Source organism: Globicephala melas, chromosome 5 (genome assembly GCF_963455315.2).
Source record: "Globicephala melas chromosome 5, mGloMel1.2, whole genome shotgun sequence".
In the NCBI taxonomy this organism is placed as follows: Eukaryota; Metazoa; Chordata; class Mammalia; order Artiodactyla; family Delphinidae; genus Globicephala; species Globicephala melas.
In genome coordinates this window covers 29,350,628-29,367,151 of record NC_083318.1, presented here as the reverse complement: position 1 = coordinate 29,367,151, position 16,524 = coordinate 29,350,628, and the positions used below count along the sequence as shown (strand labels likewise).

Here is a 16,524-nt window from a genome sequence, read left to right as displayed (position 1 = left end):
GGATGGGGTAGTAGTTTACCTTCCCTAGGATCAAGGATACCTTGACCCAAGCCCAGAACAAAACTGGTCTCTGTCAGCAGAGGAGTGTCTGCCACAACATGCATAGACACACACCCAAAAGGTATTTACATTCCACTCAGAAGGTACAAAGACTGCTTGAAGCCCATTTATGAATGTTCTCCCACTCCACATCTATGTCCCAAATCAACTAGCTTCTGCCTTTTTTATTTTTCCTTAGTTATGGCTTCTGAGTTATTTACTTCATTCATTTAAACAACACTTAAGATGTCCTTTCTATGTACAGGTATATAGATTGTGGGAATAAAAATGAACAAGAATGAAATCTATCCTTGAGAAACTTAAAGGTTCCTGGGAGAAGCAGAATATAAATAGTAAATTGCAAGGCAATAACCAATCTGTAAGGACTACCAAAAGCAGTTTGCTTTTACTTAGCAGGGCTAACAATACATTTTCACCATCTCACCTTAGGGCTATATGTGAATTCTTCTCTCTGCCCTAAGATATCAAGAACTTGATCATCTTGACATTCCACAAAACATTATATTGATTCATTACTTTGATGGCATTGTGCTAATTGTATATGATGAGAAAATTAGCAAGTACTTAGATGCCTTACTAAGACTCTTGTGAACTAGAGGATAAGAGATAAATTGTACAAAATTCAGGAGCCCACCACACCAGTGCAGTTTCTGGAAGTTTACCAGAGCACGTTCAGATATTCCCTCTGGGTACAGCCACGGCATAAATTTAATAAAAATCTATTGATTTGGTCACTTAATTTATCTTACACTTATTTGCATTATACCATAATTATAGCCAATTAATCCAACCATACAAGTTACATTAGAAAGTTGTTTTTTACAATCTAGGGAAGAGCAAATAAGACAACTGTAATCCCATATAAAATAGTAATGTAAGTACTTTCCTTTAATTTGCTGGGTTTTGGGGGGTTTTTTAGTATAATTGAATAACCAGGTAAAATGGATGAAGTACTTCTATTAAATAAATACAAATAATTTTTTAAATTAATAGTTGAAATTGTGGTTGTTTTTAGTACCTCCAAAATAATTTAAATGTTCCTAAAGTTTACATTACACTAGTCCTCAAAATTATAGGTTGTTCTTTAAAAAGTTAAATATTTTAGAAAATATTAAATTGTGTTTTATCATTTGTCTTACTTAATTGACTGTGTCAATTGGTGACTCAAGAATTGAATTACTGGAATGAAAGCGATGTTCTATTGGAATTTAGCTAAGGGTGAACACTAAAAGTTCATTTTGAATTGTGTTTGTTTGGCTTCTCTCAGATATCTGGATTTGCTCAAGGACTCAAATCTTATTAAAACTCAGGATGTGTTTACAGTCATTCGATACATCTCATATAATAGCTATGGGAAGACTATGGCCTGGAATTGGATACAGCTCAACTGGGAATATCTAGTCAACAGGTGGGATGATCAGATAATGGTTTATTGTTCTGTCTGATACCATCTACAAGTTCTTTCTTTTTCTCTTTTCTGTGCTTTCTCTGACATCTATACGATATCTGAAATGGCATATTATCAGAGGTAAGGATCATGGTATTTTCCTTCCAGGGAAGCAATGTACTAGTAAATTTTAAGCATAGTTCATTTTCTGGAAAGTAGTGTTTCCAACTGATCAACAGAATTTTGAAATCTGCAAAGATGACTAAGCATTATTTTTAGTTTGGTTAAAACAAGTTAATTCTGCCTATTGTGCTAGCACCTAGCATAATGCCAGGCACATATTTAGTTCTCAATTAATTTTTAATGAAAACGAAATGGTAATTCCTGGACCTGGGTTCCCATTAGAGCCCTACATCTTACTGAGTTCATATGGATAACTTTTGCCACCCTTAACCAGATAATTAAGCTTTAGGTATTTTGAAAATTTCTTTTTTTTTAAATTATTTTTTATTGGAGTATAGTTGTTTTAAAATGTTGTATTAGTTTCTACTGTACAGCAAAGTGAATCAGCTATACATATACATATATCCCCTCTTTTTTTGGATTTCCTTCCCATTTAGGTCACCACAGTGCATTAAGTAGAGTTCCCTGTGCTATACAGTATGTTCTCATTAGTTGTCTATTTTATACATAGCATCAATAGTGTATATATGTCAATCCCAATCTCCCAATTCCTCCCTTCTTAAAAGCAAACTATATTTCCCGGGCAATAGCAGTTTTAAAATAAGGAGCAAGGACAAAAGATGAGCAAATGAGCTAAAGAGATGCTTTCCTAAATTTCTTATTTCTTCCGCCTCATATGGAAGAAATGTTGCTACTCATGGTCTTGATCCTCTAAATTTAATGCTTATTTCCATTAAAAAGATACTTCTTTGACAGAGTATAAAATATAGATTATATGTCCCAAACAAATATGTAAACACTGACCAAAGAACTATACCATCTATAATCTCCATACCAAGAAATGGCCTGTGTCATCTCCTCCTAATCTCTCCTGTCTTCCCTTCAGCACTGCCTAGTGCATAATGACCACCTTATCAGAAATATTAACTGCAAAGATAACTTTTTATTTCTATACTCTTTTCTACCCTACAATTAACCAGTGTGCCATTATGTTCATTCACATTTCTTATCCTTCTGAGATCCAAATTATATCTCTAGCTCTCAGCAAAGATACCCTGCATTGCTTTTGCTTACTTGTGATAAATTTTTGCCTTTTGTATTATTGCAACTATTGAATGTAACTGCTCATCCATTTCTATGAAGATTGATTGGCATGCTTGTGTATGCGTGTGTGTGGTGTGTATATGATGCTCTGTTCATCTGTTTATAATTGTTTCAATAAACTATTTGGCTTAGAATTAATAAATCTACCTATTGAAAACATGTTATCTGGAGGTAATAGTTCATATTATGCAAGGTAGTACTTTCCATTTTGAAAGATATATGGCTAATGACACGTACTGTGTATTTTGTTTTAATCGAAAAGACTACGCAACTTTTTTTTTGGTACATGCTGTAAGAAACCTATGTAGATGAAGAAAAATGCTTACTATTAAATTATTGTGAAAATATAAGTAAATAATATTCTATTTTACATAATAAAGTGGGCACTTCCTTATTGTTTATTGAACAGAATATTTCTCAAGGCTTATTTGAATTGCTGTCATGTGAGTTATTTCAAATAATGCATATTTCATTTTTAAAAATTAGCTCATTGTTATACCTCTTAAGAATTAAGAAGTAGGAAAAAGAACAGGTGTTACATTGCCATAAAGTCATAAACAGTTGGCCTTAAAATAAATCTATTAGACCTAATGTTGAAATTTTCAGGAAAAACAAAATGATGAAGTATTTGCAGTGCTAGTTCCAAAACCCTCTCCCAAGGCTTTTAATATTTCTTCATAGTCTAATGATCTAATTCTCGTATCATTTCAAATAGCCTAAAACATAAAATTATATAATAACCACATGTCAGATAAAAAAAGCCCAATATTAATTATGGTTAGTTTGAAAAATATATAATTTCCCCATTAAAATTGGATAAGGCAAATTAAACAGAAATGATCCAAGCATTAGCCAAATATTTTCAAACTCTTAAATGTTTTCCAGACTTCAGAATGTGTGGTTTTATTGCCTTTGTTTCTGAACAAGTTATTGTCATCTTAAAATAAATAAGCTGCTTTTTTATAAAGCTTTTGTTACGTGATTTTTATGACAGCTGATGGCCACACCACTAATGTCCTTTCCACTTTGAGACTTAACCACAAAGTTCCAAAGATACTTCAGAAATTATTATTTGCTTTTGTTTATTCCATTAAACTCTTACATGAAACTATGAAGTTGAACGAACTCAATAAGCCAATATAGTGTGGTGTGATAAAGTTTGATTTAAATTTATGACTATGAATGAAAAATTAAGTCAATGGGACATGACTGAAGTCATTTAAACAGTATCTCATAAACAAGATAATTTAATAAGCACTTAACTAAAAGTTTTAAGTGCATCAAAACCATTTCTTCTGGATAACATAATAGTACTTACATAAATATTAAATTCAAGAAGATTATTTTTACATAATTATTTTTCAAAATATTTAAGATATAATTAAATCCTTATTTTAGTTTCAAAAGTAATCAAATATGATAAATATACAGCATATTTCCCCTTAAATGGTACACTTCATATGATGGTTTCTTGGAATGAACGTATTTTGTTTTTATATTTCTGATATTTTTACAGGTAGTTGCAGTTTTTATTCAATCTATTCATTGCTAGTTTCTAAATATATTCTTCAATTTTTTTTCACAAAGAACAAAACAGAAGAGGAATATTATAGAAATTATAGAAAGTCACTGGAAAAACTGTTTTCTTACCTGTAATAACAAACTTTCTTTGAATCTGTAAAATATCATTACTGGAACTTTGTGTGATTTCCTTTTTTAAAATCTCAATTTTCTTATTATAAAATAGGTGTGTATTGTTTTGCACAAAATGCAGATAAGCAAAAATAAGGATACAAAAATCACCCATAAACCCACCACCTAAAAATAACCTCTGTTGTCACACTGTTTTTCCTTGAGTCATTTTTCTATGGCTGTTCATTTATTTACAGAAATGGAATTATATTAGACATATGGTTTTTATTTTGTTTTGTTTTGTTTGTGGTATGCGGGCCTCACACTGTTGTGGTCTCTCCCATGGCGGAGCACAGGCTCCGGACGCGCAGGCTCAGCGTCCATGGCTCACGGGCCTAGCCGCTCCGCGGCATGTGGGATCTTCCCGGACTGGGGCATGAACCCGCGTCCCCTGCATCGGCAGGCGGACTCTCAACCACTGCGCCACCAGGGAAGCCCAGACATACGGTTTTATAACCTGCTTTTTCTTACATTATCCTATATTGTGGATATCTTTTCATGTCTTTAAGTATGCTTCTTCGATGTTATTTTAAATCCTCAGTCATATTTCAATGTGTAGATACATCTTAGTTTACTTAGCCAATCTCCATCTGTTGGATAATAAAATTGTTCCAAACTTTCCACTGTATAAATGATGTACTCATGAACATCTTTGAAACTGAACCTCTGTTCTCTTTGAACATCCTTGAGAATTTCCTTAGGATAAAAATAATAGTACAAGTAATATTGCTGTGTTAAAGGATGTGTTCATTTTTAGAGTTTCTGATGAGTGCTGCAAAACTGTCATCCACAACAAAATTTACTATTAACTTTGACTATTTTTCCAACCCTTGACAATACTCAGTGCTGTCATTTTAAAATATTCTTGCTAATTGAGTACGTGAAAACTAATATCTCATTTTAAATTATAATTCTTTCATCCTGTAAATATTGTGGAGCATCTACTATGTGCTAGGCACAGTGCTTGGTACTCAAAGTACAACAGTATACAAGGAGAAACAGATCTGGTTCTCTGTTCTCATGGAGCTTAGAGTCTAATAATGAAGATCAATATTAAGTAAAGAATCACACAAATACATGTAGTACAGTTAAAACTGTAATAACTACAAATAGAAGAGGTTCAGGGCACACCGAAAGAGTGTAATGGGGAAACTGACCAAGTCAAGAGAAATTGAAGGTTAAGGGCTTTCCTAAGGGAGTGATGATTGAGCTGAATTCTGAAGGAAGGACAGGAGTGAATTATATGAACAGGAGGCAAAGCTTTCCTGGTTGAATGCCTACTATCAGAAAAGAGGAAAGATAAGGGCTAAGTTTTTCAGGGTCACATTAAGATTTGGGCTTTTGTTCTAAGAGCAATGATAAGGTCACTACAGGGTTTTAAGTAAGAAAGTAAAATGATCAATTTTACTCTGAAAAGAAAGCTCTGGTGGTAAAGTAAAGCACAGACCAGAGCGAATCTGAGGAAAGCAATTAGAGCTATTGGAGTAGTCCCAGCAAAAGACAGTGAGACACTGTACTATGGATGTAATGGTGAAGATGAAAAGATAAGAACATTTAGAATTTGGTAGATTAGAAATGGGAGGCAAGTGAGGTGACAAGAATAAAATGTCTAAATTTCCAGAAAAAGTTTGCAGAAGAACCATGAGTTGAGATCTATCTATCTATCTAGCTAGCTATCTATCTATATATATATGCCTTTTGAGTCTCCTTTGAGATGTTAAAGCGGAGATTGTTTCAAGGAAGTTAGAGTCCCTTGCCAAATGCTGCTTAAGGTTTGAATAAATCAAAGAATAAAAATGCTCACTAAACTTATTGGTAACTCAGAAAGAGTCTTTCAGTGGAGCGGTGGGGGCAAAACTCAAATGGAAGCAAATAACAGTCAGTAGTAACACAATGGAGGCAAGAAATGTAGAGAAGCCTCTTGAAAAGTTTGACTATGAATGGGGAGGTGAGAGAAGATATTAAGAGAGCGATGCTAGATCAAGGGAGAGGATCTTCCCTTTTTTTATATGGAAGATATTTTAATATGTTTAATATACTTAAAAGCTGATGAGACAGATCCAGTGAAGAGTGAGAGATTTAATATGTAAGACAGGAAAAAGATTTTTTAAAAATTAATGTTTTTGAGAAAGTGAGGGAGAAATAGGAACCAAAGCACAGATGATAGAAGGAAAACAGGTATATTTATATGTTTGTAAGCTAAAAGATGTAGAGGTTACTATGTATTTTCTCCGTGAATTAGAAGACAAGATCATCTGAGGAGGAAGGGAAGAGGGAGAGTGTTTGGAGGTTTTAAGGGAGTGAAAACATTTGCAAAAGGCAATTCAAAGAGGAAGAGAATGAGTTGACCAGGATAATGCAGGACTGTCAATGTGAAGGGCCCATTTAAGATTGACAGCCATGAATTTATAGTATATGTATATATACATATACTATATAGTATATAGTATATATAGTATATAGTATATATAGAATATGGGGAATGTTGGGTGACCTCCCTTGACAGAATGTGTCTACGTGGTACAAACAAAGGAAATGAGCAGTTAATTTCACCCAAAGCTGGAGTTTTGCCAGACTCAAATTACTGAAATATAAGGGCGCTTAGGGCTTATGCAAAAATGTTACTGAAAATGGTAGACCATGGAATCTAAACTATATAAGGAAACAAGTGAAAGCAAAGGAAGAGCTGATGATCCAGAAGAAAGTAGGGGTAGGGATGGTCAATGGGTCAGAAATCCAGATAACGTCAAAGAATGGTCATAGTGGAAAGTGAATGGTAAATTATGTCATGGAGCATGCATAAATTAATAATTTTAGAGTCAGAGTACCTATGGATAATCACAAGGTATGATGATGGGAATTGGTGGCTGGAGTAGAGTGGAGAAAATACCATTGGAAATGAGGAGGTCAAGAAACTAAGGCGCTAAGCTGTTATATCTTCATCCATGTGGACCTTGAAATCATGGCCTGAAGTAGAAAGGATGATAGGAGTCAGGTGCCAAAGTGTATCATAAATGAGATGAAGGGGAATAACTTGAAGGAACAGAGGTTCTTAAAGAGAGAGTGGAGGAATAATGGTTGGGAATCCACAATGGGGAGCATGACCACACCAATTCCCTTTCTGACCTGGTGCTATGGAGGATGTGGGAAAATAAACATTCTCCAAATAAGTAGTATTCCCCGTAAAGGGGCAGTTCCAGAGGGTCAGGTGGCGGGTTTGAGAGGTTGGGCAGCTCTAGACAGCTAAGTCAGAGGCAAGGAGGTACACACATTGTAAGGACAGTGTTGAGCATAGATGACTGAGATTCTTACATTTTGAATAATGGCTGATGACATTAAGTAAAGGGAAACTGCTTGCCTTAGATTTCTAAGAGAAGAAAGATGAAAGACATAATGGATTTAAATTCAATGGTGTCTGTGATAAGAGTGAACACTGGACCTAGTATACTGAAATTGTGGATAATTATTAGAACATTTCATCTGTTTCCATTAATACATTTTCTCTTTACGTTTCTTTTGAAAACTGCTGATTCATTCCTTCACTAATTTCATGTTGGCATATTTCTCCCTATTACCAATCTGTAAGGGTTCTTTTTATAGTGAAAATATTTGCCATTTTTAAAACAAAATAATAAATTTTTAATTTTATGGCAGTTTTTCTTCAGTATAAAATTTTGTAATGTGTATGTGACAAACTTTATTACTTTTTATTTCACGATTTCTGCTTCTGTTATGTGATAAATTTTAAATGTAAAATTTCTCCTGTTTGTTTACCTCTTTATATATTGATATATTTTCCTTTATCTTTCCCCAACATTCCAACAGTTCAAGGTTTATACATAATTCCTGTGATTATTTTTCTTACACTGTGATTAATTGGGATGAAATTTTTACCTGTATTACAATGATTTGTATTTTGGTCTATAAAGAAATTTCTGATTCTTGTTCTTTAAGAGAGAAAATGCAAAAGAGATAGGAATAGAATATTATCTCGAAAGTGCTATCTTTGCACCCAGCTTCAAGTGTCTTTGCTTAGCAGACTGATATAGATCATAACCCCAAATATGCAAGCAGCTAATAAAGCTTTTTGAAAGCAGAATAAATAGCCTATATTCAAATTCCTGTACCTGCAGGAAGACAGGAAGTGTTAGTTAGGATAAAGGTGATAGAGCTATTCTGCTGTAACAGAAACACAGAAATGCAGCAGCTTAAAGGACATAAATAATTATTTCTCACTCAGGTTGGTCTCCTGAAATGAGCATTCCAAGTTGTTAGGGTAGTCTGACCTTATTCTATCTGTGTGGTTGAAGTTTGGAAAAAGGGGAGGGGAAAAAAAAAAAAAGTCCAAGGCAAGCAATTTCCCTTTACTTAAGCAAGGAGGTGGAAGTTGAACATATCACTTCTTTTTTAAAAAAATTAATCATTTATTTATTATTTTGGCTGCATTGGGTCTTCGTTGTTGTGCGTGGGCTCTCTCTAGTTGTGGCGAGCAGGGGCTACTCTTTGTTGTGGTGTGCGGGCTTCTCATTGTGGTGGCTTCTCCTGTTGCGCAGCATGGGCTCTAGGCACACAGGCTTCAGTAGTTGTGGCTCATGGTCTCTAGAGCACAGGCTCAGTAGTTGTGGCACATGGGCTTAGTTGCTCCGCAGCATGTGGGATCTTCCCGGACCAGGGCTAGAACCCGTGCCCCCGGCATTGGCAGGCGGATTCTTAACCACTGCACCACCAAGGAAGCCCCGAATATATCACTTTTGTTCATATTCCACTGATGAGAACTAGATCACCTGTCTGCACCTAGCTATGAGGAAGGCTGAGAAATGTCATCTGACTGTGGTTCTCATGTGTGCAGGAAAAAAGGAGAACAGATTTGGGGAATGTAATAAGCAGTCTACCATCTCTGAGTAAGTGGTGTGGATATGTCTACAAAAAGAAGTGTAGAATTTGCTGAGAATTTCTCCTGAATTGGATTTTAAATTAAATATGTTTACTTACTCTGTTTTGTACTTTCTGTACTTTGAAAATTACTTTTTTAAAAACTCCCAAAATAAAAAGGATATGTCTGCATTTAGAGAAAATATTTAAAGTTCTGGGCACTTACATACCCTTTTCCTCCCCTAAATTTCTCTTCAGATATACACTCAATGACAGAAACCTTGGCCGGATTGTCACTATAGCAGAGCCATTCAACACTGAACTACAACTCTGGCAGGTATGAAGATAAATTCCTCTATACTTGTCAAGGAAGGAACAGAATTAATTTTTTTTCTAGGAGAAGTGATATTTTCTCTATTCAGATCCCAGAAGACAAGAAAAAAGAAATAATTCTTATATATAATTAAATGTACACCTAGTTTTTTCTAAACTGAAAAAAATTCAAACAACCAAGAAATAAATAAAGTTTAAAAGTTGAGAAACGTGAGGCCTTGGGAGGATTAGAAGGCTCCATGAGACCATTTGGTTTACCAAAGCATGAACAGTATGTCTCCCCTTTCCAGGTAAATGTAATCCTGGGATAAGCTGGTCAAGATTTGATTCCTTTCTGAATTCATAGTTTTGGAATTTCAAAACTAAGCCCAAATCTTTCAGATTTCAAATATCTCAATTCCCAGGGGGGTAGGGAATGTTCATTAATGTTGCACAAATAGAGATTGTATGAATTTTCAGTACCTGTATTAGATACTGGAATGTTACATTCCTCTGTATTAAGAAACAGAATAATCCTTATTTTTATAAATAACAAATACTACTATGGTGGAGTTTGGGGGAGGATTTTGGAGGGAAGAGGGAAAATGAACCAAGTTTAACAGATATTTTTTGATGAGCCCTCAATAAATGAACTGAACGCGTATTAAAATACTCCAGATTCCTGGAATGAAAGGCTAAGCAAAGCCATCATTTCACAGACCAGATTTTCCAGGGAACACCTTGGGGAATGTGCAGAAAATTGAGAAACCCGAAGCAGCAGAAAGAGCATGCCAGCCACCAGTGTGCTGCTCTCCTTCCCCAATACATCAGGGCCTTTTTTGTGTGACATGCTGCCAGGTGTCCAAAAGCCATGGGTAATGATTGCTAATCTGAGAGATGGGCTCAATCTAAATGATGCACCAGAAAATGTATCTCAGTGTTATTCAGTGATACTGAATGTCCAGGAAAGAAGGAAATAAATCCAGAGTGTAAAGAAAATCCTTGAAGAATAATTGGGCTTAAAATTACTTTCTTATTTCCTTCTCTTTTATAGATGGAGAGCTTTTTCAAAAGATATCCAGAAGCTGGAGCAGGAGAAAAACCTAGGAAGCAAGTGCTGGAAACAGTGAAAAACAATATCGAATGGCTAAAACAAAACAGAGACACCATAAGAGACTGGTTTTTTGATTTGAATGGTTAATGTGTTCAAATTATCATATTTTAATTTTGTGACTGTATTGTTTCTCCCGTTAAATATTTGGTGGCCTAATTTACAAGCACTCTGGAGGAAGTCTTATACATAGATACTGCTTTTGCTAAGTACTTTAAATTGTTCCTCTTTGTTTATGAAGATACTAATAGAGTAGTTAAGGTACTCAGGGATTTCTTCTAAGTGTACTTCATAGGAGATTCTTTACAAACTGAAGAGAATTTAAGAGCCATTTTAATGTCTTTAAATATCATTCTTTGTATCTTAAATCTGTGAAAATAGAACAATTTGGTCTTAGCTTTACATTTTTTGTACCAAAGAAAAACTACTTAATCTTCTCTCTTGATTGATTTTTAAAGTTTAAATACCAGTACTTGAGGGACCAATAGTATCATCTTAATCTTTATTTTATTATTCAGAATTACACAGATCTAGTATCATTGTATTCACATATGTTTTTACTCCTTTAAATCCTATCAAAGTAACCTGGGTTTATATTTTACTCTAGGATTGCATGAGTTAGCCAAAGAAATGCCTGACTGTTGCCTTTGTTCCCATAATATCAAAAAAGAACTCTCCTCTCCTTTTAAAATAAATTTGAATGATTACCTTGAAAAAATACATTGTTTTCCAGTGTCACTTTACTCTTGAATAATAATGACTGCAGCATCCCCCAATAATTTAGCTGGAGGCAAATAAGATTCAAGAACCCAGTCTTTTTCATGCTTGGTACTCTGTCATCTTGCTCCATTCCCTACAAAGCTCCTTCAAATAAGCTATGAAATTAAAGGGAAGATAGTGCTTAACTCTACTCCATGGATTTTAGGGGAAAAGGGCTAAATAATTGGAAACTGATTAGGAAAGAGAGAAGGCTGATTATTCCATAAAACTATATGGAATTAGAATTTAGCTTTGACCTAACCTAGCAATCTAAGTGTGAAAATGAGGAAACCCATGGATGTCTCCAACATGACTCTGCATATGTGAGGATGTATCTTCTTATATATAACTTTTATGCATAAATCCTTAGATCCTAATCCATACAGAATAGCATTGATCAAATTTATATTCATGACTTGATTAAAGACATCAATTTTGTAGAAGCTGGTGGCAAGAACATGTTTAATATGGCACTCGATGCCTAGCAGATCCACAATACAAGTCCAATAGGCAGAAAAGATGGTAAATTACTATGTTCCAATCTGCTATATCTGGAAATCTAAATTTATTTGGAACCTTCAGAAGTATAAGATAATTTAAGATTGGTTTGATGATAATTGAAGCACATGGGAACAATCAAAATCTTTGCTTTGACTTTACATAAAAATGTGCCCTAATCAAGGACTCTCAAATTTTGTAACCTTTCCTATCACTGTCTCTTAATTATCACTTTTCAATCCACATAGCTAAACTGGCAAATTCAAATGTAGACTGGAGGGGAAAAAAAGACAAAAAAAGAAGAAATTTTCAGACTAAAACTTTTAAAGTATTATTTTAAATTACTTCAGAAGAAAAAAACACATTAACATCATAAATCATCAGGAAAAAAAAAAAAATCCCTAACTTCAAATTGACCGCAATCAAAACCAGCACCTGAAGTCTATGTATTGTATCAAGTGGACAAATAAGGAAGTGGGATCGTTTATCCTTCTGCTTTATGTAATAAATTCTTAAAAGAAAAATATAAATTTGAGGGGGATGGTAAATGAAACAGATTCCAACTTGCCTACAAGTCATTCTGTTCCATTCTACTTTAAGCACTAAAACTGAGAATGAATTGCTTAGTTCTCTTTAGCCCACGTGAAAAAGAACTGTGCACACTTTGCTATGACACCACTAGCTAATCAGGCCTTTCTCAAACAGCATCTGGTTTTTAAAAGGCTGATGACCAGTAGACAGATCTATGCCAAGAACAGTTTGCTACTGTGCTTTCTTGGTTGTGTCATGATTTTTACAGCGAAAAAATTTAGTACGTTGTATCCAAAATTAAACCACGGTAAACCATCAACTTTAAAGAATTAATTGGAAGAAATGATCAGCAAAGTCATGTAGCAAGAAGCAGTGCCAGTAATAATGATTGCCTCCCCCTAGGCAGTTTATTTCTATATTGCAGATCATTGCTGTGCACCCCCATAAATATAAAGTAGGAGTTTAAATAATAAACTATGAATATAAAAGTGACCAGCAGGGAAGTTCTGGGAAGCAGAGATACACAGCTGGGTTGAAGACAATGGTACTCCTACAGTTACCCTCCATGTTGGTGAAGTGTTAATCCAAAAATAGATAAATATTAGGTGGGAACAAAAATCTAGAATGGTAATTCTCAAAGGGGATTAAGAAGCAGGGAACAGAAGGAAGAAAGCAGGATAACCAGTGGAGCTTTCCAAAGCTTTGCTAAATAATGATAATAGTGATAGTAGTAATAATACTAATACTCTAATAATATCAACCTCCTTTTTATACCAAGCCCTGTTCTACACGCAAGCACTCCACATACATCAATTTATATATTTAAACTTTACAAAAACCCCATGAGGTAGGTACTGTTAATTTCGCCATTTTACAGATGGAGAAACAGACAGAGAAGTAACAAAACTTGCCCAAGGCCAAAAAATAGTATCTGGCATAAGCCAGGATTTGAACCTAGTCAGTTTATCACCAGAATCTATGTACTTAACCACATATTAAAGTAGAAACATGCATTTTAAAATTAAAGTGACCTGAGTTTGAATCTCAACTACTTGCCTTTAATCTCTCTATTGTTCAGTTTCCTCATCTATAAAGTGGGGATAAAAATAATCACTACCTCACTGCGTTGTTGTGAGGATTAAATGCAAAAATACATGTAAAGGACGCATGTATGGGAAATGATAATCACTCAACATTAGATGCTATTATTGTTACTATTATGATATCGCCTAGTCCCCATTTAAGACACCCGTTTGGAGAATAAAGTTGGGTTCAGGAATAACCAAACCTAAGCAACTAAAGGCACTAAGGAAAGGCAGTGTGTCAGATTATGTTATTGTTCATTAATAGTCACTGGCCCTCCCTGGGGAGAATTCCATTATCTTACCCCACTGAAGTCTAACATGGGTATGTTGCTTTTGGCTGGTGAAATATGAATAAAAGTGATCTATGTTGATTTCAGGCAGAAATATAAGGAGTCAGCACATGTTTTGCCATTTTTCTTCTGCCACCCTACATCCAGCAATGTTTCATATAGAGGCTGCTCTGTTAGCCTGAATTTCAGAATGAAAACAATGAAACCGAAAATTGGTTCTTTGAAAAGAACGACAAAATTGACAAACCTTTAGCTAGGCTGACCAAGAAAAAAGTGAGAAGACTTAAATTACTGAAATCAGGAATGAAAGAGGAGGCATCACTACCAAACCTACAGAGATAAAAAGAAAGAGAATATGCATAACCATACCCCAACAAATTAGTGTTGTCAACAACTTAGACAAAATGAACAAATTCCTAGAAAAACAAACTATCAAACTGACTCAAGAATAGAAAATCTGAACAGACCTATAACAACTGAAGAGATTGATTTAGTAATAAAAACAAAAACAAAAACAAAAAACTTCCCACAAAGAAAAGCCCAGGACCAGATGCCTTCCTTAATGAATTCTACCAAACATTTAAAGAAAAATTAGCACCAATCCTTCATAAACTTGCAAAAAATAGAAGAGGAGGGAACTTCTCAATTCATTCTATGAGATCACAGATACCAAAACTGATACCAAAACTAGGCAATGACATCATAAGGAAAAAAAACCCCAAACTACAGGTCAACATCCCTTTCGAATGTATACACAAAGATCCTCCACAAAATATTAGCAAACTAAATCTAGCAACAAAGAAAAATGGTGAAAGACCATGACCAAGTGCCAACTGGAATTTACCCAAGAACGCAAGATTGTTTTGACATATGAAAATCAATCAACATGATATACTATGTTGATGGAATAAGGACAAAAACCACATAATCATACCAATGGTGCAAAAGAAGCATTTGACGAAATCCAGCACCCTTTCATGATAAAACAATCAACAAGCTAGGAATAGAAGGGAACTTCCTCAACCTGATGAAGGGCACCTATGAAACACCAACAGGGGGCCTCCCTGGTGGCGCAGTGGTTAAGAATCTGCCTGCCAATGCAGGGGACACGGGTTCGAGCCATGCCCAGGGAAGATCCCACATGTCATGGAGCAACTAAGCCATGGGCCACAACTACTGAGGCTGCGCTCTAGAGCCTGCGAGCCACAACTACTGAGCCCATGTGCCACAACTACTGAAGCCTGCGTGCCTAGAGCCCATGCTGCACAACAAGAGAAGCCACCGCAATGAGAAGCCTGCATACCACAACGAAGAATAGCCCCCGCTAGCCGCAACTAGAGAAAGCCCACGCACAGCAACAAAGACCCAATGCAGACAAAAATAAATTAATTAAAAAAAAAATAAAGAAACACCAACAGCTAACATCATACATATAGGTAAAAGACTGAATGCTTTGCCCCTAAGATCAGTAACAGGACAAGGATGTTCTCGCTTGCAACTTTACTTAACACTGTAGTGGAAGTTCTTGCAAGGGAAATTATGTAAGGAACAGAAATAAAAGACATAGAAATTGGAAAAAGGAGAATGATCTTTATTATCACATGACATGATCTTGCACATAGAAAATCCTAAGGAATACACACACACACACAGACACACAAACATACACATGATTACCACTAAATGTGTTCAGCAAAGTTGCAGGATACAAGGTCAATATATAAAAAGTAATTGTATTTTTATATACTAGCAATGAAAAATAAGAAAATGAAATTAAAATTAATTACATTCCAAGACCATCTAAAAGTATAAAATACTTAGGAATAAATTTAACAAAAGAAGTTCAAGACTCGTAGACCTAAGACTAGGAAACACTGTTAAAAAAAAGTAAAGATCTAAACAGACAGAAAGACATCTCAGGTTCATAGAATGGAAGACTTAATACTGTGAAAACGGCAATACTCCCCAAATTGACCTACAGATTCAACATGATCCCTAAAAATTCCCAGCTTGCTTTTTTGCAAAAACTGAAAACCTGATCATAAAATTCATATTGAAATGAACACAGAATAAATAAAAGAATCTTCAAAGTAAGAACAAAGTTGTAGAACTCACGTTTCTCAAATTTAAAACTTACTACACAGCTACAGTAACCAATACAATGTGATACTGCCATAAGGACAGATATATAGGTCAATGGAATAGAACTGAGAGTCCAGAAATAAATACTTATGTATATGGTCATTTGATTTTTGACAAAGCAATACAGTGGGGAAAAATAGTCTTTTCAATAAATGATGCTGGGAAACTGGATATCCACATGCAAAAAAATAAAGTTGGACCACTTTCTTACACCATACACAAAAATTAACTCAAAATGCATCATAGACCTAAAAAACTACAAAACTGCTAAAAAATAAAAATAAAAAATGCAAGTAAATCGATCAGGAAAGTGATGACAACCTTATTTGTAAATCAAATATCTGATTAGGGACTTGTATGCAGAATATATAAAGAACTCTTACACTCAATAATAAAAAGACAAATGACCCATAAAAAATGAGCAAAAGAATTGAATAAATATTTCTCTAAAGATAAACAAATATCCAGTAAGTATATGAAAAGATGCTCAACATTACA

General features: G+C 34.7%; 1 protein-coding gene across 1 annotated transcript in view; it reads left to right on the top strand.

The window, feature by feature from the left end:
• Nucleotides 1-11,411, top strand: part of ENPEP (glutamyl aminopeptidase) — a 104,595-nt gene extending 93,184 nt beyond the window's left edge. Inside the window, exons 18-20 of the mRNA XM_030864062.3 lie at nt 1,328-1,468; nt 9,557-9,635; nt 10,665-11,411. Of these exons, the coding sequence (XP_030719922.2) occupies nt 1,328-1,468; nt 9,557-9,635; nt 10,665-10,811 (367 nt within the window). The 3' untranslated portion in view covers nt 10,812-11,411. The remainder of the gene's footprint in view (nt 1-1,327; nt 1,469-9,556; nt 9,636-10,664) is intronic.
• Nucleotides 11,412-16,524: the final 5,113 nt, after the last annotated feature.